This window comes from Canis aureus, chromosome 3 (genome assembly GCF_053574225.1).
Source record: "Canis aureus isolate CA01 chromosome 3, VMU_Caureus_v.1.0, whole genome shotgun sequence".
NCBI lineage: Eukaryota > Metazoa > Chordata > Mammalia > Carnivora > Canidae > Canis > Canis aureus.
This window is the reverse complement of record NC_135613.1, coordinates 6,789,868-6,816,346: the sequence shown is the minus strand read 5'-3', so window position 1 is coordinate 6,816,346 and position 26,479 is coordinate 6,789,868. Positions and strand designations below refer to the sequence as shown.

Sequence of the window (26,479 nt, the reverse complement as noted above, 5' to 3'; positions counted from 1 at the left end):
CCCAGCTTCATATCTGTCCCACAGGCCTCTCATCAAGAGGGCCTCCAAGTCTTGAAAAGGACTCCTGGCAGGGCCAAGCAGGACTGTCAAGAACCTTCTGGAAACTAGGCCCCTGTTAATGTGGCCCAGGAAGGCATGCACTTAGGGCAACACCTGCCACCCTGCCACTTGGCCCTCAGCTGGCTGGTGTGCAGACCATAGGCCACCCCTCTCTGCAGACCCAGCATGGAGGAAGGCTGAGGACTCCTCCTGTGGAAGGACAATAGGGCCAGCTTGTCTCCAGGCCCTCATTCAGAACACCAGCCCCTCAACTGCCACTGCCCGGGTTTGTGGCCCCAAGCAGTGACCTTGGCCTGATGCCCCAACTCATTTGCAAGCTCAGTTTGAAGGCAGGCTTGGCCCACAGTCTCAGAACTGGCTGGACACACACCCAAGAGTCAAGTGGACTTTATTTTTGCGGCAGCCTCTTGCTGGTCAGGGTGTCTGGGCTCCTCCACCCTCCGCCCTTCATGGTCCCCAATGCCAGCAGCTGTGGCCCACAGCCAATCTCACTGTCAGGGTTCCGTGATGCTGCAGTCGTAGCAAAAGTTGAAATTGGTGGGGGGTGGAGGGATGGGAGGTGGCTGTTCGGGAATGGGCACGTTCTCCAGCTCCAACAACCGCAGTTTGGTTTCCATTGTCAGCAGCTGTTCCAGGTCCAGCCGAGTCTGCTCGCTGCCCATGGGACTGCCTAGCAGGGCACTCAGCCCATCTGTCCACAGGTGGAACTGGGACGGGGCCAGCCCGTGAGGGCTTCCCATCTCTTTCCCTGGCCCGCCCGCCCAAACTGGCTCGGCCTGCCCCAGATACTCACCTCCCGTTTGGATGGGGCGATGAAGTTGAGGTATGCCTCCTCCTCCCCGTGGTCATAGCTGACTGAGAAGGCTAACTCATAGAGATCCTGGGGGAGCCAGGCAGTGGAGAGCACAGAGCGGGGATCAGGGCAGGTGTGGGTAGGAAGTAGGGGAAGGAGCCCCCCAGCCTCCACTGCACTCACCTTGTTCTGTTTCCCTGAGCCCTTCTCCCGGACATGGGGACAGTCTTTCCCTGTTAGCAGTGCCTTGATATCGGCCACAGGGACTGCAGGAAGAAGGCTGGGCTAACCTCTGGGACCCAGGCAGTCCCGGGACAGGTGTGGCCCGGAGAGGGCAAGTGGCTGACCCTGCCCCCTGCCCCGTCCTCCTTACGCTGCTCAGGCAGGCTCTCCAGGGTGGGCGGGCTGGCACCCTCCTCCACATCCCCATACTGCAGCACCTTGTGGTTGGGGGACAGGCAGCAGAACCACAGTTTGTCTGTGAGCAGAAAGGAAGAGGGAAGGAATGACAAGAGTGGCCTGACCCCAACCCAGCTGCTCTCTGGACCCCTCTGCCCACTCAACCACCCTGGCGCCTCCGGCTGCTGATCTTGCGGAAGAGTGTCCCCTCACAGAGGCGGAGCAAACGCTGCTGGCGGATCAGGCCCATGAGCTCTGGCTTCAGCTTCTCCCGTAGCTCCCTGGGCGGGGAGGAAGGTAAGGGGAAAGCTTGCTGACTGGGACTGACCTGGAGCAAGGCATCTGGGGCATGAAGGAAGGGGGGCCAGGACGGGGACCCACTCCCTCCAACTCACAGTATGGGAGGGGCCAGCGTGCCTTCCTGATGGAGCCGCTCTGTCTGCCTCAGCCGCAGCACCTCCCCATAGGGGAGTGCATTCACCTTGGTTCGGAAAAGCTCCAGGGAGCTGGGCTTCAGGGCCAGAGTGCGGGCCAGCTGCTCCCGCACCACTTGTATGACCTGGAGCCACCAAGTTCAGCTCAGGGCTGTGCTCTGGAACCCTACTCAGAACAGCCCCTGCCCTGGCTCAGGTCTCCTTGCTTCCACCCCATCCACCTTGTCAAAATCCTCCTGGGTGGCTCGCATCTCCTTCCAGGTCTTATTCAACAGCTGGATGCTCACACAGAAGAGCTCATGGAAACTCTGGTCTTGGCCAAAGAACATGGGTGAAAAGTCCTGGGCTGTTTCGGAGCCTGGAGCAGGGGGGCAGGAAGGGCTCAGGGAGAAAGTGTGTGCAGCCCCTGGCCCTCTCTGCCCTTCCGTCCCCCGTTCCCAGACACGCTGTGCCCAGTCCCACTCACAGGGCTCCCCGACGCGGAGCAGCTCACACAGCAGCACAGTTAGCTGGATGCTGCTCCGGGCAAAGGGGCACTCGTGCTTGTCCTCACGGCTGCTGTTCTCCAACACAAACTGGGGTGGTAGAAAAAGAGAATGGGACAGGGAGCACAGCCAAGGCCATGGGGACCCTGCTTAGGTGGGCATCCTGCTGTATCCCACCCACCCTGTTACTGACCCGGCTGTAGGCACTAGGTGCGTGTCTAGAGAAGTAGAGCATGTTGTCCAGGGCCAGCAGGCCAGGGGGCACGCGCTCTAAATCCTGCGCGGGGTTGCTGTTCTGGGGGAAGTGGGACAGGCAATAAGGGCCCCAGGCCTCTGGAACAACAGCAGCCCTGGGGTAAGGCAGGGGTAGGGAGCTAGGGAGGGTCGCTCACGGAAAAGCCCAGTTTTCGGAACTCGCGGGCACAGAGGGAACGGCGACGGTCGGCACTTAGCCCAGCACCCAGCGATTCCCCCTCCGACTCAAAGGCAGCCTGGCGGAGGGCCTGCAGCTGCTCCCGCTGTTCCTGGGGTGGTCATCATGGGATAAGGGGGTGTCAGAATCATAGATTCAAGGCTGTGCTCTAGCTACCCCAGCCTTGTGTACCCCAAAGGCACCCACTGGGCTGTAGGGGTCCAGTGGCGTCCGCATGCGTGGCTCCAGCAGCCCCAATGTAAGGGCCTGAAGTACATACAAATGGTGAGCCATCTCGTCACCCAGTGGTGTTGCGCTGTGGATGATATTCTGGAAAAGAACCAGTCCATAAGTGTGAGTGTAGGCTTCCGGGGGGGAGGAAAAGTGGGGAGGGGACTGCCTAGCCCAGTCCTTCCTACCTTATAGATGAACTGGCGGAGGTTTCTCTGCCACAGGTAGTCAAGCATGTGCTGAGATAGGTGGGAAGGGGGCTTAGGTGATTTAACCCCACCATGAACACCCATCCTGCGGTCCCAGGATGGAGCACAGTGACTGCCAGCTCCTGCCCCTGCCCCCTCCCCCATCCAGCCACCAGATACGACACTAACCTTACGTTCAGTGGGGCTGGCCCCCTGTAGCAAGGCTGTCAGCAATGCCATAGCCTTGGTCTGTAGCTGCTGGTTCATCCTGGGGCAAGAAGAGGGCTCAGCTGGCTATTCAGGGTCTGGCTCCACTCCCTTCATCGGTATTCTAACCCCACCTCTAGACACTTACACCTGTAGGTGCACCAGCAGCCTATCCAGTGGCACCTCACTCTTGACCAGCTGGCCCAGGGCAGGGCTGCTCAAGGTCACACTCTCTAGCAGCCTGAGGGCCAGAGGCTGCACAGATGCATCCATCAGGTTCATGTTCACATAGGACACCACCTGTAACAGGGATAGGGATTGTTACCATTTCACCACCATGGAAGGCCAGACCCTGACACCACCCCACTGCCCTCACCTGCTGCCCCTAGAAAAGCCAACCCACCTTCCTAATAAAGGGGATGCTGAGCGTCTCCCAGGACACCATGCCATGTTCCATGAGCTCCAAGAAGGCCCTCAGCGTGAGGGTCAGCACCTCCCCTAAGCTGGGGGCACATCTGGAGTTGAGCAGGGCCAGACCAGGATCCCTAGCCCCACCGTGTCCACCACCCACCACAGTCCTGTGCTCACTCATCCCCATCCTCGATGATAGTGCCTAGTCTCTGAAGCCCATCACGGCTGATGACCTCCTGGGCAAAGGTCACATCTGGGGCCAGCAAGACAAGGTGCTGCAGAGTTTCCCGACGCCTTTCACGACTCCCACTCTGCAGCCCACTCAACAGCCGCTCAGCCTCAAGGTCCTGGCAGGGGTAGGAGAGGTGAGGAGGCTGGGTGGAAGGAGCAGGAACTGGAGGTGTGGGGTCTCAGATGTCCACTAGATGGGGCCCTCCAGAGTGGGGCAAGGTGGCAGAGAAGGGCAGGGAGTGGGGTGGGGTCAGGAAGGGCATTACTGGGGCAGTGCTGAGGCACAGGATGCTGCCATTCTTGATCTCTGTGCGGTTCTGGAGAAGATGGAGAGAAAGGGAGAGAAGTCAAGAAGGGCTCTGAAGACTTGTTAATCGGGGTTGTTGGTGAGGGAGTCAGGAAAAGAAAGATCACATTCCAGTGGGATGAGTCTGAGCAATCAAGATCAGGTGGGTTGGAAGTGAGGGGTATCACACGGTGGGATAGGGGCCTGGAGGCGGGGCGTGTGGGGGGTGTGGGGAGACTCACGTTCTCAGTGATGTATCTCCTATGCCCATCAGCAAACTGCAAGGCATAGCGTTCCGAGTGACTCAAGCTCCACCTGCGAGGAGTGGGGAGCGGAGGCTCAGGTAGGTAGAGGGCGCCCCTCCTTCCTGCCTTCCCCTCCCCTTCCTTCCCCTCCCCAGCTTGGCTGGCCTGCACTCACGCGTCGCACACCTCCTTCACAACGGCGGCCAGGGGCTTTGCCTGCAAGCGGAGAGGTCACTTGTGGGGCAGATGTGGGGAGGAACCTGGCGGTTCCGAGGGGAAGGGGGCGACCTGGTGGTGGGTGGTGGGATGAATGGAGGCCAGACAGGCCGAGTGACCTGGTCCAGTCGGATGAGCTGCGGGATGGCGTCAGGCTTCTGGACCGCGATCTTCACCACGTTCCGCGGGGGCGCCATGGTCCAGCCGGAGCAGGAGCGCCTGTAGTTTCCAGACCGTCCAACGTCCGGCCAAGGAAGCGCCTGGTCTGGTGCCTCCGAGAACGAGGGTGTCCCTCTGTCCAAGGCCTGGACCCGTGGCCCGCACTCACGGGTCAGGCTCCGGCTCCTGGACAGGGGCCGCGGCCTTCCCAAGGGAGCCGAGACTAGTTCCGGGTTGGAGTCCCGTGGGAAGGCGCCTGCCCTGCCCCGCCCCGGCAGCCCCGCCCCGCCCCTAGGTGCGCCAGGTGGGGGCGGGGAGGGCGGGATACCGCAACAGCCACACCTCCCTTTCCAACAAAGGTGACCCGCCCGGTCCCACCACCAATCCAGCAGAATTGCAGGGAGGGGCCCTGAAAGAACCAGATCAGAGATAGCCTTAGGCATGGTCTTTTATTCACTTGGATACTGTACAAATATTACAATTTCCTTTTGCTGCAAAAAGTATAAAAATAATCTTTATATAGGAATCCATTCGTTACTGCAAATCTTTCTAAATCTCTGCAAATGGCTCTAAATGAGGGTAAATGAATAAACAAGAAGGGAGGGTTGGTCTACAGGGCAGCAGGAGATTGGGCCAATCCTCAGGGGCTCACCTGCCCAGATTTCTAGCTAAAGACCTCTCTGTTCCTTCTGGTTGACAGCCATTCTCCTCCCCCCGCCCCCATAGGTACTCAGAGCTAAAGGTCCAGCAGATGAGGGGTACACAGGAGAGGTCTAGGGGAAGCTGCAGGGTCAGGGGTGGGGAGAAGGGAAGGAGGCTCGGAGTGGTGCTGGCAAGCATCTGGCTCCACCCTCAGCTTTCCTCCCCAGAGTGGGAGGCGTTGGCTGGAACAGGGCAGTGGGGCTGGACAAGCTGCCCTATGGGGATGATGGCAGGTCTTCAGATCTGTGCCACTGAGTGGCAGCCGAGCCTTGGCTCTGAGAGGGCTCGGAGAGGGCATGAGGTGGGGGAAAGCCCCAGAAAAGGAGAGGCAAACGCTCTGGCTCCATGGTGAAGGGGGCTGAGCCCCTTTCCCCTGCTTTCCTAGCACGGTACAGGTGCTCTACTCGTGCAGGAGTGGGAGTTTTGATCAGAACTGCAGTGAGGGAAGGCTGGGGAAGCCAGGAGTCTGTGGCTCTCAAGCCATGTAGGGGTAGAGCAGGGGAGGTCCTCAGGCAGCCCCCAGGTCACACAGTCTGTGTCCCAGCCACACAGGGAATGTCCCTGTCAGTCAGAGGTTGAGAACAGGCACATCGAAGAGGTCACAGACACCTTCACTCTCGTCCAGGTTGTAGATGTAATCGTGGTCTCCGGGGGGTGGAGATAGGCGGAGGAGGGGGGCAAACACTGCAGAGAGCACCAGGCTGAGGCCCTGGGCCAAGCACAGCCCCCAGCAGTTGCCCAGCCCCCACTCCCACCCCCACCCTCCACCTTCCTGGGCCACCCACCTTCTGAGGACATCAGCTCCTCCAGCAGCTCTGAGCTCATGCATTCTGGAGGGAGGAAAAGCTGGGTTACATTTTGGCTCCTGGCTCTCCACCCACCAAAGCCCATGAAGAGGGCCCTCCACGCACCACCCCCCCATCAAGAACTTTTTGTCCAGGTACCAAACGCAATCACAGGGCCTCAGAAGTGCAAGAAAACAACCATGAGACCCTTACCCCACGGAAGAGTGCAGACCTACCTCTTGTGGGATCAAAGATTTCTGACAGCTCTTTGGGGAGTTCCAGAACTGAAAGACAAGAAAGCCATGCTGGAGGGCACAGAGATCCAGTCTGGTCCCATTCCAGCCCCCACCTTCCTCAGATCTACCACCCATCTTGGGGCTCCACACAGCTGGAGGTGGAGGGCATGCCCCAGGCCAAGCCGGCGTTGTCAGTCTCCCTGGCTAGATGTGAACTCCTGAGTACCCAGGGTACTAAAGGCTCATCGCAGGTGACTGATACGGCCCTTCTAACTCAGAAGTGCTGCAGAAAGGCAGCAGACCCCTCCCTTCACGGGCTCAGTAGGTATGCCCTGTCTGATGGCGGCTGCCCCACTCACTCCTGCCCTTGCTGAGCACCTGCTCAATGCTAGGCTCAGCGACCACACCCGGGACCAGGTCATCTGGCAAAGCAGGCAGACATTCGATAGGCGCTGGTGCTACAGGGTGACAAGTCTGCTACAAAGGTCTGACTGGAGGACACACGTGTGAAGCAGGGGAAAATTAAACTAGCAGAGTGCTGGTGCACGAGGACTGCACATGCCAGGTGAGGGGGCTCTGCTCTTACCCACCAGCCCTTAAGAAGCTGTTGGAGGTACTCTGTAAACTCAGAAATGGCACACACAACCTGTGTTTCAGACAACCCTATCAGTCAGGGTAGAGCGGAAGATGCCGAAGAATTCAGGACAGAGGTAGCCAGTAATGACCCTGAGTATGAGGACATGAAGGCAGCGATGAGAGATGTCTGAGACAAAACTCAGTTAATGCAAAGCGAAGAGGAGATGGAAGCAGAATGATGTGCAGGTGTCAGGCCTGAGGGACCAGGGCCAATAGTAGGGTACACACTGACAGAGAAAAGCTAGTTTCAGTTAAGGACCCAGTGAAGGTGAGAGAGGGAACACAGAGGACAGTGTCAGTGAGAAGAGACCGGTGCTTGTGGGCTGAGGAGAACGAGTCCTAGAAGCGAATACCCAAATCGCTGGATAAAAAGAAGACTCAAAGCAAATGACATCACGTCCCCTGGGAAGACACTGCCCCCACTTTTGAAGCCTGAGTGCCTTCCCACACCCCATCCCCAGGACAGCTATTATGCCTTCCTGACACCTGAGTGCCCGGGGAGGGAGTGGGGAGGTAGGGCGGTGGGGGTGGAGGCAAGGCTTGAGAGGGGCCTGGGAGTTCTGTGGAGCCCAGGCTCCTCACTCAGACTGGCAGAGCTCTGGGGTCAAAACAAGGTTTGATGTGGGGGCTGGCCAGCTCTGGCTGAGGAGACAGGAGAGCTAGGTTCCAGCCCCAGCTGTTTCTGACCTAGAAGTGGCTGCGGCCAGATTCCCTGCCCCTCAGGGAACATGCACTCACCTCCTGTGGGGTCTGCCTTGATGGGCTCAAAGGAGGTAGAAGGGTTGGGTCCGGATGAGCTGCTGTTGCTGCTGCTGCTGCTGCTGCTGCTGCTGCTGCTGCTGTCTAGTAGGGCAGAGGACTGCAGCGGCCGAGTGTCCAGGGCTGCCAGGCCCGGTGGGAGGGAGCCAAGCTCACCACCATCCTTGCTGTCCGTTCCAGGGCCACCACTCACTGCAACCAGATCCCCTGAACCCAGTCACTTGGGAGCAGGAAGTGGGATACTGAAGTTTTGTGCTAGAACCCACAGTAGGGGTGACAAGAGTCCCGGTTCCCAGGCCCAAGGAGAGATAAGCACTGCCAGTCCCCCCAACCCTGCCCCTGGCCAGCGCCCTGCAGAGGTAATGCAGAAATGAGCCACCAAAGGAGACAGGAGCATGAGGCCTGCAGGATAGAGACTCATGAATGACATGACTCCTGTGACCACACTTCAAGGGGGGCTGAATGGAGACACAAGTGGACTTGGGGAAAACTGTTACCACTAATATCCCTTCACACCATCAGAGCCTATTAGAAAGGGCTCATTTATGACCACAGCAAGGGGAGGCCAGCTGGAGGTTAGGAAAAGGACATCCTCCCCAAGGTCTCTTCCAACTCTGAGCACGCATTCCACAACACAGAGGTATTGCCTTCCGGGCCCCAGAAATCATTCTATCACCAGCTGCCTGTTATTACCTCACCTGCGATCTCAGCTGCTGGACCGGGCACCCCCTGGGCTTCAGTGATGCCAGTGACAGGGGTGGGGGTGGTCAGCTGGGGACTGCTTGGGCGTGAGGTGTCATGGGGCTGAGCCAGGGTAGGCTTGGGCAGAGGTGGAGGGGTAGAGACAGCAGGTGGGCTCTGGAGCAGATCTTCTGGTGGTGGCACAGGCACTGCCACAGGCGGTGAGCTCCATGCCTCCTTGTTTACCAGCAGCACTTCAATAGGGCCACTCACACTCTTCAGGTGAATCTGGTATTTCTTCTGTCCATTGAGGCCCTGGAGGTGGGGGGTAAGGGACAGGCGGAATGAGAAGCAGGCTTGGCTCTTGCCAGCCTAACCCTGGGCCGGGGCCAGTGTCCTCTCCCACCCTAGGCTGCCCGTTCTTCTAGATAAACCCCAAGTCCAGGCCACCCCCTACCTGCCCCACCCGGGACTTATCGGGCTCCACAGCCAGCACCCGCCCTCAATCAACCCCGCCTGCTTGGGCTGAGCACCCACCTCTGGGATGGGCACCTCGAGGCTGGTTCCCGATGGGGCCCGGATGGCCAAGAGGGTATCTCCTAGAATGACAAGGAAGAGGAGTCAGGGCCCATGGGCTCAATCTAATCTGAGAATAGGGGTACCTATTCCTTTGAGCAAGGGAGGAAATCATGGTCTCTTAGGATAGTAAGCCTCACCCGACCCCCACCACAGTGGCTGAGGCAGAAAACTAAAGCTTTTCTCCTCCCAAGAGCCCAAGGGTCAGTAACCAGAAAATCTGGGCTCAAACGTGTGGACTGAAGGATTGCTGGCCATAGGCATCTCACTCCTTGATTGATGGGGCTGGTCCCTAGAAGATGTTCTGGCCAAGGCCAATGTTCCTTTTCCAAACTAGTTTAGGGGATGCAGGATGAAGAAGGAGCAGTTCCTGTATTTGTAATGCAAATAACTGATAGGTTGCAAGGGAACACCATGCATATGCGTACGCACATGCTCTGTCCCCCTTATGCCTCTGTCATGTCCGAGAAGCCAAGCCCAGGGAACAGTGCAGATGGGGACTGACCTAGGGACCCAGCCCAGAACTCTTGTACCCTTTCAATATGGTTTGTCTTCATGGAGTCCTGGTGACCCTCAAACCCAGGACTTACCCTGCCTGGTTCCTCTTTGGGCAAGCCTATGGAACCCTCTTAAGAGACTAAACTCTCCTTGGGCACTGAGCCCACTGCTCAAGGCTGTGGCTCAGCCCAGCCCCACCCCCATGTCCCCCTACCCAGGCTCTGCTCACCAGCAAAGCATCTGCAGATGTCCTCATGAGTCACGTAGGCCAAGGTGTGGGGGTTAAGGAGAACGGCTGATGCCCTGCCTATGGTGACAAATGGCAGACCAGAGAAAACCCAGCTCTTTAGCAGAGATCTGACATGAAAGCTCTCAGACAAAGTCCTGGGACCTGGGGTCTACATAGGGAAGAATCACAGACCACGGTTGGTTGGGGAGGGGCTTTGAGTTTGAGGAGGGAGGCCAAGGCAGGGACCTGGCCAGGAGTTGCAGGATCATCCTCCCAAGAGGGACAGTGCCTAGGGCACCACAGAGCAAACCCAGCTGGACTAGAGGGCCCCTTGCCCACTCCCCGGGAGCAGGGACCGCCAGGAGGATATCAGCTGTTCTGCACGTCCTCTGTGACATTCCGGATGCTCTGCTGCACCCACACCTTGTGCTTGTCCAGTTCTTGCTCCCGCTGCTGCAGCTCCTCGATTTCAGCCTTGAGCTCAATCAGCTTGTCCGCAATCTCCCGGGTGTTGCAGCCAGGCCCCACACCCCTGAGCCCAGAGAGTGGGGCTGAGAGGAGCTGCCAGGAACTCTGGGTCCCGTGGCCCCTGCTCTCTCCTGTGTCCTCCTCCCCACACCCCTGCCACTTCTGGGTGGGAGACGCCATTGCTCTCCCGGGTGCCCCCACTCACTTCCACTGGATGCTATTCTTGGATTTTTTCTCGATCAGCCCGATACCTTCCAGGACGTTGGTAATGTCGTAAATCCGCCGCTTCTGGCGCACAGCAAGGGTGTCAGCTGCCTGGCAGACAGAACAGAGTGCAGGATACTCAGGCCCACTCTCAGGTGTTCCCCCAGCTACCTTGAGACCTAGTCTGGAAGGGTTCTGGAAAAGGGGTGGCCCGAGTCCCAATCCCCCTCCCAGGCACTGCAGCAGCTCGGGACCGCGGGGCAGAGGAGGCCCGGCACCGTCTGAACTGATGTCCCCACACCAGCCGAGGAGGGCCACGAGGACCACCGCCTGCAGCCCAGAGCCTGGCACAGAGCGGACGCCCAATGGCCCCGGCTGAATGAATGAAACCGCTCCTGGCCTCCCGCCTGTGAGAAAGCACACGGATGGCGCTTTGCCCTCCGAGGGCTCAGCGGGGCCGCCCCAGGGGTTCCCACTACCGGTCCGGGCCTGCCTGGTCCACCATCCTCCCGGGCGCCCCTTAGCCCAGGCCGCACCAGCTTGAGGTCAAGCACGCCGTCCTTGGCCTCCTGCAGAAGCGACACGAACTTGGTGGTGAGAAGTCCCAAGCTCTTCTCGTGCCGGCTTGGGGTGCCCGGGGGCGGCGGCGCCTGCGGCCCGGCCTCCGCCATCGCTCCCGCCCGCCGCCTCCCCTCAGCCAGGCCAGGCCAGGCCGGCGCCGCCGCCACTTCCGCTTCCGTTCCTGGCCACCCGGCCGCCGGCGCCAGCGCCGCTGTTTCCGCTTCCGCTCCGCGCCCTCCCAGGGAACCCGGCGCAATTCCTCTCTGCGGACACGGCAGCAAAACTTCGGGGACCATCAGCAAATGTCCAACCGCCGAAGAGGACGAAGACAATCCGGGGATCCCGGGAGAGGGGACAGGGTTCAGGGGCAGGTGGAGGAAGTCAGGGGGGCAGCCCCGGCAGTAGAGAAGGGAAAGCCGCTAGAACCTTCCAGGCATACCCAGCCTGTCCCCTTTGCGGAAGAGGAGACCACGCTGCTTGATGACCGCAATGTGTTTCCCCCAACCTGCTCCTGGAAGCTGTCCCAGTGTCTTGGTTTAACTGACCCCATTGCTGTCCTTCAGTTCCTGCCAAACAGCCAGCACCGGGTACAGCTAGCGGGCCCACTTGTGTCCACTCCCATTCCCCTTCCCTGATCCCAGCCTCATCTTTCTCTCGTCCCCACCCTGCAGTACCCAGAGACCATGGAATTGTAACCATCTTCCCACCAATGCAAACATGCTTACCTATGCGCACATGTAAGTAAAGCACTTAGAGCAGTTCCTGGCAGGTAGAAAGGGTTAGGTGTGGCTAGTACCGTTTTGTTATGTTTGATACCATCAATATTTATTATCATTTACTTTAGGTCAGGATCTCTGGGAAGCCGACTTTGAGACAGGAATCTGTCTGCAGGGAAGTTTATTGAGGATCCACATCTGTAAGGGAGTAAGACACGCAAAATTGAGGAGAAAGGTGAATTAAACTGTGATGCAGTTACAATAGAGGTCTCAGGCCATCCTGTTAGGAGCCCTGAAACCGAGCCCTTCCAAGGTGGTCCATGTCCAGACAAGGTTATCAGGCCTTTGTGCCCTGACTTTGAGTGAGAGACTCAGCTGTGACATCTTAGCAACCTACGTTCCGGACAGCTAGGGGAAGAAGTGGCGTGGTCCCGCAGGGTGGATTTGGGTGGTAACCAGCATCCACTATATTATTACTACCTGGTGGTCCTCTCCATGGCCCCCTGTAACTCTCAAGACAAACACAGCTTTCAGAGCCCTCCTACCCCTCTCTTACCATCACCCACCACACACCTTCCTCACAACAGCCTCTCAGTTCTCTGCAGGGGTGCCTACCCTCCCTCTGAGGAGCCATCAACACAGTTTTCCTACTGCGATGTTGTCTGCACCCATATTTGCACACACTGCTCTCTACCCCAAATTAGGGCCTTCTAGTTCACATGAGTCTGTGTCCTGAGCACAGGACGTAAGAGGTCCTGGATGGGTTGGGCAGGACTCCTACACCCCCTCCCCCCAAGGAAGTGGCGCCCAGCCCTCCCCACCCCATCCCACAATGCAGATGCACTTTCCTGTTGGGAATAAAGGGCCAGAGACTCAGCTTCCTTCCTTTCTGGGCATTTGGCCTTGGGGAAGGAGGGGCCTTCGAAGGAGGAGGGTGCTCCTGGGCAGGGGAGGTGGTACAGAGGCTTCCTTGGGGAGGATTCTGCTGCATGCTGGGGTGTAGGCTGGAGCCACCCAGGCCTCGTGAGCCAGTGAAGAGAATACCCTGCTTTGCCCTGAGGACTGGGGGAGAGGGCCATCCTCAAGGCCAAAGAGTGTTTTCAAAGGAGAAGGAACTGGATGCCTGGTCAAGCCTGGTGAGTTCCATACTAAACCATCCTCTGCAGTTCAGAGCTGGAGCTGGGGCCAGCAGGGGCTTGAGTCTGCTCTGCCTCACTTGGCATCTGCAGGGGCAAAACTGAGAAACCCAGTCCTCCCGTTTCCTGAGGGGGCTGGGCAAGAAACCCCCTCCTCCTTCTCAGAGGGGCCTAGACCGAGGCTGCAGCTCACAGGAGCACCCATTCTGCCCACTCTAACCCAGGCTCTTGCCCCGACTCCTACCTCATCTCCAGCTCCTCCGAGGACTGCCATGGACTCAGCAACCAAGGATGAAATGCAGCCCTCAATTCCTCCCGGTAGGAGCCCTTCCGGGTGGACTAGGGGAGGGATGGTGGCCAAAAAGATGGCATTGGTGGGGTTGGGTCCTCCTTGCCAGGTCTGGCCGGTGCTCTATAGGGCAGCAAGAGGAATGGGTCAGACTGCCCTAGGGGGACAGGCTAGGAAGTAGGAAGGGGAACAGGTTTGGGCCACTTCCCATCGGCCTTGCCCAACTGACGAGGCTGCCCAGGCTCTTCCTGCCCAGGGCCTGAGTGGCCAGAGCAGGAGAGGGCGGAGCAGCTGGCCCGAGGAGCAGCACTCAAATGGGCCTCGGGCATCTTCTACCGGCCGGAACAGCTGGCTAGACTGAGCCAGTACCGCAGCCGTGAGGTTCAGCGTACCTGCTCCTTGGAAGCGCGCATCAAGGTGGGCATTGGTCAAGGGAAAGGAGAGCTGGGGGTGGGCTGCCGGCCTGGCCAGGCCTCACAGGCTGCCTCCCTCCTTAGTCGGTGGTGCAGTCCTACCTGGAGGGCGTGAAGATTGGTGTGTGGCAGCTGGCCCAGGCTTCTGAGGCCTTGCAGGCAGCCCGTGAGGCCCTTGGCCAGGCCCATGGGTTGCTTCAGGATCTGGCAGAGACCACACAGACCCTAAAACCGCTGCGGGAACAGGTTGCACAGCACAAGCAACTGCAGGTCCTGTCTCAGCTGCTGCCCCGGCTGTGGGCAGGTGAGTGTGCAGGGGCCCTGGGCCTCAGCCCCTCAACAGTCAGTCAGTACATGCCCATTACTGACCAAAGGGCGTCACCCTTAGATGGGAGGGACACCCCAGGGACCTCCCAGAGAGTGACTCAAGTTTCTGATGGCAGAGGAATCTGGATACAAATCAGCTCATGCTGGGATTGTCAAGCATGCGTTGTAGGACTCAGGGCTGAGACCCAGTCAAGTGGCTCTGACCGCCCTGGTTGCAAAGTTATTGAAATGATTCCTTAATAGGATGGGTAAATAGCCACTAGCAAGGGTCCACGAGTTCTTCCCTGCCTTGCCTCCAGGATCCCTGACTTCCTCTTGCTCCATCAACTCAAGAATTTATATCTGGCCCAGTAGGCCTCTGGGCCCTTCTCTGGGTCCTTTCAGATTGGTCAGTGCTCTGCTGTCCTGGTTATTATGCATTTTACACATCACTCCAGCCCTAGGGGCCTCAGTATCCATGGCTGTGCCCATTGCACAGGTGGGAAGTTTGAAACTTAGGGCTGTTTCATCTTCTCCCTTCCTAGTGCCAGCAGCAGTGGCCCACACACGGACCCTGATTGATGCCCAGCAGCTCTTGGAGGCATATGCGTGCCTTCGGGAGCTGGAGCAGCTACAAGAGGAGACGTGGGCACCTCTGGGGGGCCTGGAGCTGCCAGTCTTTGAGGCGCTGGGCCCTCTGGCTGAGGCTCTTGGCCAGGCTGTGGAGGTGGCTGCGGGGGCCGCAGGGCAGCTGGCACGGGAGGACCCAGCCCTGCTGGTGGCTGCTGTGCGCATAGCGGAAGTCGATGCCGGGTACACACCCTCCCTGGAGCTGACCCCCAGGGACTGGCGGCAGCGTTGTCTGCAGGCATTACAGGAGGGCCTGGAGAGAACCCACTTTGGGACACCTCTTCTGCTCGAGCCCGGGGCCCTGAAGGGGTGGCTGGAGGCTCTGCGGGTGGCTTTACCAGCCGAGTTGGCCACAGCTGAAGCACTAGTAGCACCCTGCTGCCCACCACACTACAAGGTGGTTCAGCTGTGGACGCACACCCTGCACCATGGACTGCGCCGCTGTCTGCAGCAGCTCCTGGAAGGGCCTGAGCTAGGTGCTTCTGACGCCTTCACCTTGCTGCATTGGGCACTGCATGTGTACCAGGGGTCAGTACCCTTGCGGCAACAGGAAGTGGGTGGATCAGAGGCTGGAGGCACAGAGTGAAACGGCGCTACCCATCTGCAGGCCCGAAATGATGGGGAGCCTCGAGTTGGGGCCTGAGGCTGACGTGTCTCAGCTGGAGCCCCTCCTGACCCTGGAGAACATTGAACAGCTAGAGGCAACATTTGTGGCCCAAATCCAGGTGAGTAGTTGGGCCCCGGGTATGAGAAACTCTTCCACCAGCTGTGGGCCTGTATCTAGAGTCGTATGTCTACCTGTCTCTAGTAGTATCAGTGCCCTGCTACATCCTGCTGCCTTCTGCCCCTTTCCCCAGGCAAATGTGGCCCAGTGGCTGCAGAACGCACTGGATGGGGAGGTAGCTGAGTGGAACAGAGAGCAGGAACCTGGCACCGACTCATCTGGTTTCTACCACTCACCTATGCCGGCCATAGTGCTACAGGTGGGTGGGAAGAGGCCAGGCAGGTGGCAAGCTCCCATAAGGGAAAGGGAGAACAGGACTAGGACCCTGCTGATTGCCACCCATTTCTGCCTGTAGATCCTAGAAGAGAACATTCGCGTGACCAGCCTGGTCAGTGAGTCACTGCAGCAACGGATGCATGCCATGGCATTATCAGAGCTGGGCACATTCCTGAGGAGGTCTGCCAAGGCGTCGACCCACATCTGACCCCTAGTCCTGCTCCTGGGGAAGCCCAAAGGGGTTCTGAGTGAATAAGGCACACCAGTGGGAAAGGGCTCCTTCAAAACAGCGTCTTGGGTTTCTTGAAGGTGGGGCTGGAGGTTGGACTCAGATTGTGGGGGTGCCAGAGTGACAGGTACAGGAACCACCTCTGCTTTTTGCAGTTTTAGTGATGCTCTGATCCGATTCTCCCGAGACCACGTGAGGGGGGAAGCAATGGCCCCTCATTATGTGCCCTACCTACTGGCCACCCTCAACCACCAGTCAGCACTCAGGTACCAGAAGCCACCCTCCCAGAACCCCTTACTGAACCCCAATTAGATATGGACCCAGTCCACACAAAGGTCATCAGATATTTTGGACTCAAGGATGCCTGGGTGGCTCAGCGGTTGAGCGTCTACCTTTGGCTCGGGGCGTGATCCCGGAGTCCTGGGATCGAGTCCCCCATCGGGCTTCCTACCTGGGGCCTGCTTCTCCCTCTGCCTGTGTCTCTGCCTCTCTCTCTCTCTCTCTCTCTCTCGCTCTGTCTCTCATTAATAAATAAAATCTTTAAATAAATAAATAAATAAAATCTTAAAAAAAAAAAAAGAAATTTTGGAGTCACATAGCCCTGGCAGTCCAATCTTAGTTCTACTAATTGCTAATTGTGTGACCTTGGATGGGTTACCTAATCTCTGAATCTCGTTTTTCTCATCAGCACTATGTGGGTAATAATGGTAGATTCTGAGAATCATATAACAAATGTGAAGTACCTATCACAGTGCCTGCCTGACACATTGTATCAATTATTCGTTTATTCAGCACATACTTATCAAGGCCCTACTCTGTGCCTGGTAATGTCTGAGGTTACAGTTGTAAACAACAGAAAAAAAAATTCCCTTCCTCTTTGGTCTTATGTTCTATGTGGTGAGGGCAGAGAGAACAAACAAGCTAATGATGAGTTTTATTCCCTCCTGATTGAGATTAAACTCTTTCTTTACCCAAACGAAGAACAAAAGATACGACTTGCTCGAAGTCACATTTTGAATTTGAAGCAGGTCTGGTTGGGTTCCTGCTAGCTGTCTGAGCCCACCACTCCCGTCCTTAATCCAAGCCCCAGATCTTCAGAAGGGTTGAGAGCCCCCTCTTGCCCCATCTCGCCACACACTTGCACCACCAGGTGGCGTCAGAGTGGCTACACAACAGAGGGCCGCGAGGGCCTTGGCCTTGGTCCTGAAGCCTTAACTTTCGGTCTGTCCAGCTCCTCAGTGTCAGTCCTGCAGCCCGACGGGGTGGCTTCAGGAGCTTTGGCTCCGGTGGAGGCAGCGCTGGACGAGTTGCAGAGAAGGGTCTGCCGCCTGGTGTTGGAGGCGCTGCTGGCCGAGCTCCAGGTAAGGCTTCAGGTGGGGATGGGGGTGGGAGGAAGAGATTCAGCATACACGTGTGTATGAATGCTAGGTCTGGAGGAATGCTAGGTCTGGTTGTTCCTCCAGCCCTGTTTCTGCTCCCCCATCCCGCAGCCCCTGTTCACGGCTCTGCCCTCACGCCGGTGGCTTTCGAGCCCAGAGCTGCTGGACGACGTGTGCAAGAGGACGGAGCGCTTCTGCCAGGATTTCAGGCGCGTGCGGAATCCTGCGGTCCAGGTGCGTTGAAGGGGAAGACTGTGGAGTAGGGAAGCGCCCACGGAAAAGGCATGCTGGACCCACTGCGCTCTCCGCAGCTGCTCCTGGCCGAGGCGGAACGTACGGTGGTACTGCAGTACCTGCGCGCGCTGATGCAGGGCCGCCTGGTGTGCCGAGGCGCGGACGAGAGGACCCGGGCGGCCGAGCGCCTGCAGCACGACGCGGCCCAGCTTCGGGAGCTCTTCCTCGGCTTGGTGAGAGTCCGTTAGGGGAGCAGCTGGGCGGGAGTCTCAGTGGTTGGGCGGGGGCCGAAGGGGGACTCGAGACCTACTCCGCGGTGCTCAGGGCCTGGAGGAGAGTGTTCAGTGCGCGCCCGTGCTCCTCGCTCTTCGGGACCTGCTGAACCTCCGCGACCCCATGCTACTTGGCCTCGAGGTGGCAGGCCTGCGACAAAAATTTCCTGACGTGAGGTGTGAAGACGGGGGGGGGGGGGGGGGGGGGGGATGGAGCGGGGGCGGGCTTGGGAGGAGTGGGGCGGAGGTGACACACACCCCTGTGGCGCCCCCTAGCGAGGATCACGTCTCTGCCCTCTTGGACCTGCGCGGGGACGTGTCCCGAGAGCAGCGCCTGGCCGCACTCAGCTCCCTGCAGGCCGGCCCACAGCCCTCGCCCCCCGCGGGTCGCCGCGCACTCTTCAGCCTCGTGCCGGCACCTACGCCTACGCTGTCCTCCTGCCTTCCCTCGGGGCCCTGTGCCTGACCCCGGGCTGCCCCCCGAACACAGGGACGGCCCCCAGAGCCTGAATTGTGTCCTGGGGAAGGGCGGATGAAATAAAAATGCGATGACTAGGGGGTCCACGCTCAGCGAAACGCCTAAGGTACCCTGGCTCCGGCCCTGATGTGTGCGCGGCGCCTCCCGTATCCTGGCGTCGGCCGGTGTGGACGCGGCTCCCAAGTACCGAGCTTCCGCCCCCACAGGCGGACTACAGCCCCCCTGTCCGCGCCAGGGCACTGTGTGGAGGCCCTGACCGCGAGGCCCCCGGGCACCCGGCGCCCGGGAACGCTCCGGCCCGCGTGGAGGGGGCGGGCTTATGACACGGCCGCGCCCAGGGGCGTGACCCGGTGGCGGACACCGCCCCTCTGCTCGCCCGGCCCCACCCCTGCCTCCTCGGGCGCGCGCCGCCGCCGAGATTGACGTGACTACGCGCGCCTTCGCGTAAGCGTGCGCGCGCCCGAGTGCGTGCGTCACCAGCGGTCGGCTCCCGCGGGCCGGGCGGCCGGCGACTGGTGGCTGCGGAGAGGGGACGGCGGTGGCGAGAAGAGGAGAGAACAGGTGGGGGCGCGGTACGCGGGCGGAACCCCCAGCCCCCGGGAGGCCGCGGAGGCGCGCGACGCGATCCCTACTCCTCTAGCCGAGAACCCCCCTCCATTGTCCTCCGGCTCCGCCCTCCACTGGCCACGCCCCTTGTCCCATCCTCCGCCTCTTATTGGCTGCAGGTCACGCCCCTCCTCTATCTCCCCGTCCCCATTGGCTCCCCTTCCACGTTACCTTCTCCGGGAGTTTTTTATTGGCGCAGGCCACACCCTCTCATTTGTCGCCAGACTCCGCCTAGTGCCCGGGCTCCTCCCCAGTCATCTTTCATTCATTCCTCATGTAGTGTTGGGTGCTTGGGACATGGGGGTCAGTCAGACCTGTCCCTGCCCTCAGGGAGTTAAGGGGGTGGTGAGGGAACACGGATCTGGGCTCCGACAGTGACAGCTTAGGGTGGTAAAGGAGCCGCCCAGACACTGGGAGCCTCCAAGACGCCAGGAAGGCCTCCCGGAGGAGGTGAGACCCAAGCCGAGCCCTGAGGAATGCTCAGGAATTTGCTACAGAGACATTGCGAGGGCAATCGTGGCAAAAGAAGTGAAAGAAACAGTTGTATTCTTGGTAATTGCGAAGACGTAGGTCGAATGAAAGAGGGGGGAGTGGAGATGAAGGCGATTGATCCAGAGATTGTGCCCAGAGACCAGTGAGGAGTCCAGAGAAGTGTGCAGTTGGTTGAGAAGAGTAAAGTCTGAGGCCTGAAATCTTTTCAAAGAGCTGGTCACCAGGCAGAGGGAAGGGAGGTGGGGGCAGGGGACCAGATCTAGATAGGGAGACATAGTGTGGACAAGGAATGTTTCCAGTTCTGAGAAGAAGTACTCTTGGGTTCATTTATTGAGCAACTGCTCTGGGTCAGGTACTGTTCTGGGTTCTGGGGACACAGCTGTTGAACATTCGAAAGGAGAAAGCAGATAACTATACTATGCTGTGCTTCATATGGTGATAACTGCTTCAGAAACCAATAATGTGGGGAAGGGAAGATTGTGGTGGAGAGGAAAGAGGAGGTTCACCATTTTATAGTGATTCAAGGAGACTTGTCTAATAGCATATTTGTGCAGAAATCTGAGGAAAGTGGGAGAGGTGAGTCCTGTGGTTATATGGGGAGAAGCATTCCAGATAGGGGACATGTTCGGTTTTAGATGCTTATTGTACTTTTAGGTAAAGATGTTGAATTGAGAACTGGCAACACCAGTCTGAAGTTTATAGAAGTCTGGGCTGATGTATTTGAAACATGAAAGCAGATGAAATCACTCTGGGAGTAAGTATAAATGGAGAAGAGGGGAGAAGTGTCCATAGAAGTTTCCAAGTCCTGAGCCATTACAGTGTTAAGAGGTCAGGAAGATAGGAATGATGAGCAAAAAAGGCCAAGAGGTAACATCCAGTGAGGTAGGAGAACATGTTTGAGTGTATTTGGGAAGCCAAGTGGGGAACATGTTTCCAAGATGAGATGATTAATTATGTCCTGTGCACTGTTCAATATGAAGATCATTGATGACCTTGGTCAGATTCAGCTCAATTTTAATGGAGAGTGGGGATAAAAACCTAATTGGAGTGAAACGTAAGAGAGAAGAGGAAAGAAGGGTTGAGACTGTGTACAGATGGGTGATGGGTGTTGTGCTGCAATAATGAGCAGCTGGCGGGAGATGTGGGGCTAGAGGAGTTTGGGGTCAAGTGGGGGTTTGGTTTTGTTTTTTTTAGGACAGAAATAACAGCATGTATTTATGCTGATGGAAAGAATCCAGTAGAGAGGAAGAGATTGATGGCGTTGGAGAAATGCTGGAATTGTGGCCCTGAGCAGGCAGAGGAGTTCAAAGTCTGGAGCCTTCAGACAGTCTCTGGGGAGAGACTGGATTGTTCTGAGCCCTAGTACAGAGCAAGGGGTGAACATGCCAACGCTGGCCTGGGATGACCACTAGAAAGAGGCCTCTGATAGGAGACAGACCAGGAATTGGCTTGAATTTGCTCAAGTCTCCCTCTGCTTCCCAAAAGCTGATCCTAATTTGGATTTGAACAGATGACCCAGAGGAGAGAGGACGCATTCCAGGCGGAGGAAGTAACATAATCAAGGGACATGCAGGCCCCCCTCTTCCAGTCCCATTACACCTACAACCCACAGTTCGAGTACCAGGAGGCCAACTGGGGTGGAGGAGGTGGTGGAGCTAGATGGGATGCGAGGGGTGAGACCGAGAAAATGCCATAGGCGGAAGGCAGGTTGAAGGTAGTGAGGCCCCCTCAGCTGTCCTCCCGGCAGCTGGGGCTACGCCACCAGGTCGCAGTCTAGGTGGGCGCTGAGCACGAGTTGGGGCTCGGGCCTTGCTCTCGGCAGCTCATAGGCTAAGGGGATTCCAGAACCACCATCTAGGTGAGTGCATAGTTCCTGCTTTCCCCTAGTCCAGCTTCCTTGGATGAGCCTGCCTGGAGGGAATGGACACCGGGAAGGGGGTGAGGGGCAGCTACCCAGACCCCTGGTGGCAGGCCCCGAGCCCACTGAACACCTGGCCAGGGCATTGTGGAGCGCAAGGCCTGCTGATGCTCAGGCCACACTGGCTCATAATGGTCTCCACATGCCCTTCTGTGTCCCCAGAAGTCGACAGTGTGGGGAGTTGGAGTGACCCGGCTGGATGTGACCCCCAGGACAGAATGGTGCTGGACTCAGGGGCTCAGGTGTATGAACAGGCACCCCCCAGCCCGCCAGCTAGTCCCTCATCCTTGGGCCATCGGCTGAAGCCCTCAGACCGAGATGGGACACTGCTGTACCCCTGGCCTCGGTCCCTGGCCTTGCCCCTGGCTCTGTCAATCCCCTCAGCTCTGCCGCCCAGGCCTGAGCTGCAGCCCTTCTCAGAGCTGCACTTGGGCCACCGTGGCCACATGCGTCGCAGTGAGAGCACCTATACTGTAAATAGTACTGGCCGGCGGGGAGGTGGCCCCCAGGGTCGGGCCCCACCTGGACGGGCACGGGACCCAGGTGGGGGCACCCTGCGGTCTGCGGCCTCCCTGCCTCACATTGCTAAGACTCGAAAGGATGCAGGCCGTGGTGCCAGCAAGAGCCCTTGCATGTTGGTGGCCTTACGGCCAACCAATATGGACCGTGAGCGGGACAAGTTCTTCCAGTCCCATTACACCTACAACCCACAGTTCGAGTACCAGGAACCCATGCCCACGGCTGTGCTGGAGAAGTACTGTGAAGCTTCTGGACAGTTCATCCATCAGGTCAGTCTGGCCTGCCCACCTTACCCTGGTCCTGATCACCCAAGAGGCCTGGTCTGACCAGCCACTGCAACCCTGTTACAGGCAGTTGGCATCATTGAGGCGGTCCTGGAGAAGTTTGGTACCTATGAACACTTTGAGGCTGCAACGGGGGGCCAGCTGCTGACCAAGTGCCAGATCTGGTCCATTGTGCGCAAATACATGCAGAAAGAGGGCTGCGTCGGGGAGGTGAGCTAGCCCTGTCTTTGAGGCCCCTCTTGTATGTGCCCCAAACCGGGCTGCCAGGCCCAGCTCCACACCAGGCCAGTTCGTGACCCCAGGCAAGCCCCTATCTCTGTCCCAATGAGGTGGCAGCTGGCTCTGAGCAGAGGTGGTGAAGGGTGGGTTCCCTGGCCAAGGGTGTGGCCTGGCTGTCCTGAGGCATCAGTGGGTCCGCCTGTATACCGGTCCCAGGGCTGGCTGCCGTGGTTTAGGTTCACTACCACCTGCAGGTTGTGGTGCAGCTGAGTGAAGACCTGCTGTCCCAGGCAGTGATGATGGTGGAGAACAGCCGACCAACACTGGCCATCAACCTGACTGGAGCCCGCCAGTATTGGTTGGAGGGCATGCTGCGGCACGAGATAGGTCAGGGTGTGGATAGGTGGGTGGGTGGGTAGGATGAGAGGAGACTGGGACGATGTGGGGGGCAGCTTGGGGCCCCAGTAACCCCACCCTGTTTCTTTCTTCCCCTTCCTTCCGGAGGATGGGCCCTTTCCCTTCGTGAGCAGCTACCTACCCCCTCTGGCTCCCAGAGGTAGGCCAGAACATGCCCGCCCAGTCTCTGGGCTCACTCCCATCTCTTGCTCCTTTTGGGTATTTTTTCCTCGCTCTACTTCCTCTCTGACTTCCCTTGACAGTGGGGACAAGGCTACTGAGGCTCCGACAGGCCAGAGTACCCTGAGGGTCCCACTAGCCCCACCAACAGGGAGGCCCTCGAGGGTGGGTGGAAGGCCAGATCCTAGGAAGAAAATTAGTTGAGGACACAAAGCCAGGTTTTAGGAAGGGATAGACTGAGCTGAAAAGGAGAGCATGGGACACTAATTAGTATTCCTTTCTGTCTGTCTCTCCTCATCAAGAATCCTGTGGCTCTGGGCAAAAGGTGTTTTTCCGCTGGGGTCATCAGCATGACTGTCAAAATGATATGGGCATGCAGGATGTGGGGCTGGGGTGGTTTGTGAGTTCCTACACCTCTCCTGGGGGCGTGGGGGGCAGTGTGAATTTGGGAGAGTTGTGTGTGTAGCCCTGAATGGATGCGGAAAGATTCTTGTGTGGGGGATTCTGAGTCTTTGGGTGTAAGCTCACCTGAGGAGGGTCTTCCCGTTGCCTGGGGTTGGGTGAGTATGCATTGGGGGCGGGGGCGGGGAGAACTTGCTGAGAGCCTGAGTTTAGGGGCTGGAGTGCGTGGGAGTCACCGGCTAGAAGTCCTGCAGGATGTAGCAGGACAGGGCCCGGCAAGTTGGTCCCCCTATGCCCTACCCAGTTTCTCCTTCCCCTCGCCTTCCCTGCAGGCACTCACTACCTGCGGGGCGTGAACAACGCGCGGCAGCCGTGGCACAGCGCGGAAGGCCGCCTGCAGTACGGGCTGCGGCCCGCGAACCCCACCGAGGAGGGCTTGGCCAGCCTGCACAGCGTGCTCTTCCGCAAGCAGCCCTTTCTGTGGCGCGCCGCCCTGCTGTACTACACCATCCACCGTGCCTCGCGCATGTCCTTCCGCCAGCTCTTCCAGGACCTGGCGCGCTACGTGCAGGACGCGGACGTGCGCTGGGAGTACTGCGTGCGTGCCAAGCGCGGCCAGACAGACACCTCGCTGCCCGGTGGGCGCCGGCGCCGGCTTGGGGGATGCCCTGAACGGGAGGACTCGGGGTGGGGGGGGGGAGTGCCCTGACCCGGGGTGAGGGTGGGGGGCTTCGTTCCTCGGGGCTCACAGCCGTCCGGTGCCCACAGGCTGCTTCAGCAAGGATCAGGTGTACCTGGATGGCATCGTGCGCATTTTGCGGCACCGCCAGACCATCGACTTCCCGTTGCTGACCTCACTGGGCAAGGTGAGGCTCTGTGCCCTCTAGAGATCCTAGCCAGCTCTCCTTGTGACACCAGTGTTCCCTGAGCCTCTGATGGCTGCTCGACTGAGGACAAGGTGCCAGGCTTCTCTGGTGAGGAGACCTGGGTGGAGGTGAACAAAAGAGAAGTGGCAGCCTGGCAGCCAAAAGTAGGTACTTGACCTAGACTGCAGGTGTGTGTAGCTAGCTGCATCTCAGAGGAGGCGAGCATTCACACCTGGGGAGCAGTCAACACAGCCTGGGAAGGAGGCCGGAGAAATGGCCAGGGACCAAGTGTCTGGCTCTGGGTGTTTGTACCAGGCTGAGGAAGGTAGACTGCACCTGAAGCAACAGGGTATCAGTAGAGCTTTAGGCAGAGAAATGTCACTTTTGCTTTAGAAGGCTCCATGTGGATGTTAGATGGAAGGTGGATTAGACAGAGAGGCCTAGGGAAGGGGAGCACAGGCGGAGGAGGAAGCTGTCTTTGCAGTCACTCCCGCGGAGTTGATGTTGGTCTGGTCTAACTGGGCAGTGGCCATGCAGAGGGAGGAGCAAGCTGCAGAAAGCTCTTCGGAGAGTGGAATTCCTCTAACTCAATAGCCACCCTGACTTGGTGGGTAACATATCCCAGGTCCCTTCCCTCAAGCTGATATAGGGAACCTGTGAGGAAGGTGGGGCTGGCATAAGCTGGAGCCCAGGAGTTCAGCGTTTGGTGTGGGGTCTGAGGTGCCTGAAGGAGATCCCAGGGAAGGTGTTCAGGAGGTAGTTGGATACCTAGGTTTGGAGGTGAGGGGAGAAGCTGGGTTGGAATTAGGAGTAGAGTTGTAGGGCACAGATGATAAAGGAAGATGTTGAGAGGGAAAGAACAAACACCCAGGACTAGGCCTGAGGGTACATAACATTGGGAGTGGATCCAGAGGGGAGGATCCTTTAGTGGATCCTAAAGGGAGGCCTTCCAGGAGCAGAGGGCAATGAGCCATTTGTACACGGTATGGAGCTGGGACCAGCTACCTGAAAGCCAGTGCTACCTCTGGCTATCCCTGAGGCCCAGCTTCCTTCTTGCAGGTGTCCTATGAGGATGTAGACCATCTGCGGCCCCATGGGGTGCTGGACAATACCCGGGTGCCCCACTTCATGCAGGACTTGGCGCGCTACCGGCAGCAGCTGGAACACATCATGGCCACCAACCGGCTGGATGAAGCAGAACTGGGCCGCTTGCTGCCTGACTGATGCTGGTGGATGGCTCCAGGCAGAGGCCTTGGGCGGAGGGCTCTGGAACAGCTCCCAGAACATGAAGCTGACTGTTCTGTGCTTCCATGGCCTGGGTGTTTCTTGGGGAATGGGAGGGCAGGAGCATCCCAGGAAGTAGGAGTGGCAGCATCAGAGGGTTGATGTCCTTTGCTAGCCTCCCTGGGGCCTAGGGACCAGTAGTAGCATGCCAAGCAAACTGAGTTGGCCCTCCTACCTCCAGCTCTCTGTTGAGCAGAGGGGAAGCCTGGGCAGGAGGGAGGCCGAGCATGATGGGGATGGGGGGTGGTTTGGGAGTAGAAACTTTTTCTTGCATGAGATGGCTTTGGGTGTCTGCATACTCCAGTCTCTCCCTTCCCCCACCTGGCCCCTTGGTGCTCCTTCAGCTTTCACGCTGTCTACCTCTCACTGGGTCCTGGTGGGGATCTCCTTTCTCCTGGGGTGACTGCCTGAGCCTGAGTGCCTGGCTTTCACACAGACTCAAGGGGCAGGGGTCCTGGTGGTAGAGACCCAGCTGGGCTGGGGGTGCTTTCTAGCATTTTGCCTCTCCCACTGGTCATGTATTTATTCCCTATCTATGTGCTCTGCTTCCTGGGACTGGGAGGCAGCAGCTTCTGAAGGTATGGTGGAGGGAACAGAGCTCCTCTGGAAGGCACCACCTGTTCCTAACCTCACTCTCATCTCTCTTTCTCTCTCTCTCTCTCTCACACACACACACACACACACACACACAATCCTTTAGGCTTTGTGAGTCAAGCCTAAGAGCTCACCTGGCCTTGCCTCCAGCCCGTCCACTGACCTGTGCTGTTGCTGTCTTTGCCCGCACCCTCACAGCTGGTCTCTGGCAGAGGGTGGCATAGGCTGGCAGCAGCCACACTTCAACCTGAGGGGCAGGCCCCTTGCTGGTGTGTCAAGTCCTGCGCCCCTCCTGGGTCAGGAGGGTGTAGAGGTGGCTGTTGCTTCATTTCATGTCAGACTCAGCTGTGTGATGTTGACCCATTCCCACTCACCCTTGCCCTTGGTTTTCCCATCTGTAAAACTTAGAAAGGCAACTGGAAAGTCCTTTTTCATTTAGTCAGTGATTTTGTGTAGAGCACCTTCTATATGCCAGTTACTGGTCAGAACCCTCAGTGAGTTCCCAGTCTAGAGAGAAGCCAGACAATTAAAACAATTACAATGAA

The 26,479-nt window shown here is 58.3% G+C and overlaps 5 protein-coding genes and 2 long non-coding RNA genes across 44 annotated transcripts in view; 4 read left to right on the top strand and 3 right to left on the bottom strand.

The window, feature by feature from the left end:
* The window catches only part of LOC144307035 (leucine-rich repeat-containing protein 29-like), a 17,210-nt gene extending 16,388 nt beyond the window's left edge, over positions 1 to 822 (top strand). For 9 of the 11 annotated variants that reach the window (XM_077886634.1, XM_077886641.1, XM_077886630.1 and 6 more), the window contains one exon: positions 687 to 819. The gene's annotated coding sequence lies outside the window, so the exon portion shown is untranslated. Of the gene's footprint in view, positions 1 to 683 lie in introns of all 11 variants that reach the window. The other 2 variants (XM_077886617.1, XM_077886611.1) reach the window with 2 other exon arrangements.
* Positions 432 to 5,019, bottom strand: ELMO3 (engulfment and cell motility 3). 5 transcript variants are annotated; one of them, XM_077886371.1, is made up of 20 exons: positions 4,718 to 5,019; positions 4,558 to 4,598; positions 4,380 to 4,452; positions 4,118 to 4,168; positions 3,798 to 3,967; positions 3,613 to 3,712; positions 3,358 to 3,509; positions 3,192 to 3,270; positions 3,003 to 3,053; positions 2,791 to 2,913; positions 2,564 to 2,695; positions 2,365 to 2,466; positions 2,153 to 2,261; positions 1,908 to 2,044; positions 1,648 to 1,811; positions 1,421 to 1,533; positions 1,227 to 1,331; positions 1,037 to 1,119; positions 854 to 940; positions 432 to 767 (listed from the first exon to the last, which is right to left on the bottom strand). In XM_077886371.1, the coding sequence occupies exons 1-20, from the start codon at positions 4,793 to 4,795 to the stop codon at positions 555 to 557; spliced, it is 2,163 nt and encodes a 720-aa protein (XP_077742497.1). In that variant the 5' UTR covers positions 4,796 to 5,019; the 3' UTR covers positions 432 to 554. The 5 variants fall into 5 exon arrangements, with proteins under 5 accessions (XP_077742497.1, XP_077742502.1, XP_077742507.1 ...); XM_077886376.1 differs by having other exon boundaries at positions 1,466 to 1,533; XM_077886381.1 differs by lacking the exon at positions 2,365 to 2,466.
* Positions 1,679 to 5,283, top strand: LOC144307174 (uncharacterized). Its single transcript, XR_013374095.1, has 2 exons — positions 1,679 to 3,985; positions 4,412 to 5,283. It is a non-coding gene; the product is annotated as an uncharacterized LOC144307174 (long non-coding RNA).
* E2F4 (E2F transcription factor 4) lies at positions 5,188 to 13,418 on the bottom strand. 2 transcript variants are annotated; one of them, XM_077886574.1, is made up of 12 exons: positions 13,189 to 13,418; positions 11,818 to 12,006; positions 11,068 to 11,658; positions 10,533 to 10,642; positions 10,230 to 10,391; positions 9,860 to 9,903; positions 9,094 to 9,155; positions 8,574 to 8,871; positions 7,855 to 8,067; positions 6,481 to 6,528; positions 6,245 to 6,289; positions 5,188 to 6,143 (listed from the first exon to the last, which is right to left on the bottom strand). In XM_077886574.1, the coding sequence occupies exons 3-12, from the start codon at positions 11,386 to 11,388 to the stop codon at positions 6,028 to 6,030; spliced, it is 1,419 nt and encodes a 472-aa protein (XP_077742700.1). In that variant the 5' UTR covers positions 11,389 to 11,658; positions 11,818 to 12,006; positions 13,189 to 13,418; the 3' UTR covers positions 5,188 to 6,027. The 2 variants fall into 2 exon arrangements, with proteins under 2 accessions (XP_077742700.1, XP_077742706.1); XM_077886580.1 differs by lacking the exons at positions 11,818 to 12,006; positions 13,189 to 13,418 and having other exon boundaries at positions 11,068 to 11,261.
* Positions 12,629 to 18,254, top strand: EXOC3L1 (exocyst complex component 3 like 1). 4 transcript variants are annotated; one of them, XM_077886421.1, is made up of 14 exons: positions 12,629 to 12,944; positions 13,200 to 13,262; positions 13,490 to 13,650; positions 13,731 to 13,950; positions 14,498 to 15,110; positions 15,190 to 15,307; positions 15,440 to 15,565; positions 15,662 to 15,762; positions 15,967 to 16,077; positions 17,043 to 17,172; positions 17,302 to 17,424; positions 17,502 to 17,657; positions 17,749 to 17,873; positions 17,973 to 18,254. In XM_077886421.1, exons 2-14 carry the CDS (start codon positions 13,217 to 13,219, stop codon positions 18,160 to 18,162), a joined length of 2,220 nt encoding a protein of 739 aa, XP_077742547.1. In that variant the 5' UTR covers positions 12,629 to 12,944; positions 13,200 to 13,216; the 3' UTR covers positions 18,163 to 18,254. The 4 variants fall into 4 exon arrangements, with proteins under 4 accessions (XP_077742547.1, XP_077742531.1, XP_077742540.1 ...); XM_077886405.1 differs by having other exon boundaries at positions 12,631 to 12,944; positions 13,169 to 13,262; XM_077886414.1 differs by having other exon boundaries at positions 12,633 to 12,944; positions 13,475 to 13,650.
* Positions 16,734 to 18,842, bottom strand: LOC144307177 (uncharacterized). The gene is made up of 2 exons (XR_013374101.1): positions 18,285 to 18,842; positions 16,734 to 17,847 (listed from the first exon to the last, which is right to left on the bottom strand). It is a non-coding gene; the product is annotated as an uncharacterized LOC144307177 (long non-coding RNA).
* Positions 18,580 to 26,479, top strand: MATCAP1 (microtubule associated tyrosine carboxypeptidase 1). Of its 20 annotated transcripts, XM_077886524.1 has the most exons (10): positions 18,829 to 19,230; positions 19,927 to 20,026; positions 20,467 to 20,812; positions 21,353 to 21,432; positions 21,904 to 21,978; positions 22,060 to 22,203; positions 22,467 to 22,599; positions 23,523 to 23,828; positions 23,959 to 24,056; positions 25,116 to 26,479. In XM_077886524.1, the coding sequence occupies exons 4-10, from the start codon at positions 21,409 to 21,411 to the stop codon at positions 25,278 to 25,280; spliced, it is 945 nt and encodes a 314-aa protein (XP_077742650.1). In that variant the 5' UTR covers positions 18,829 to 19,230; positions 19,927 to 20,026; positions 20,467 to 20,812; positions 21,353 to 21,408; the 3' UTR covers positions 25,281 to 26,479. The 20 variants fall into 20 exon arrangements, with proteins under 20 accessions (XP_077742654.1, XP_077742621.1, XP_077742649.1 ...); XM_077886527.1 differs by lacking the exon at positions 20,467 to 20,812; XM_077886471.1 differs by having other exon boundaries at positions 18,831 to 19,230; positions 21,353 to 21,978.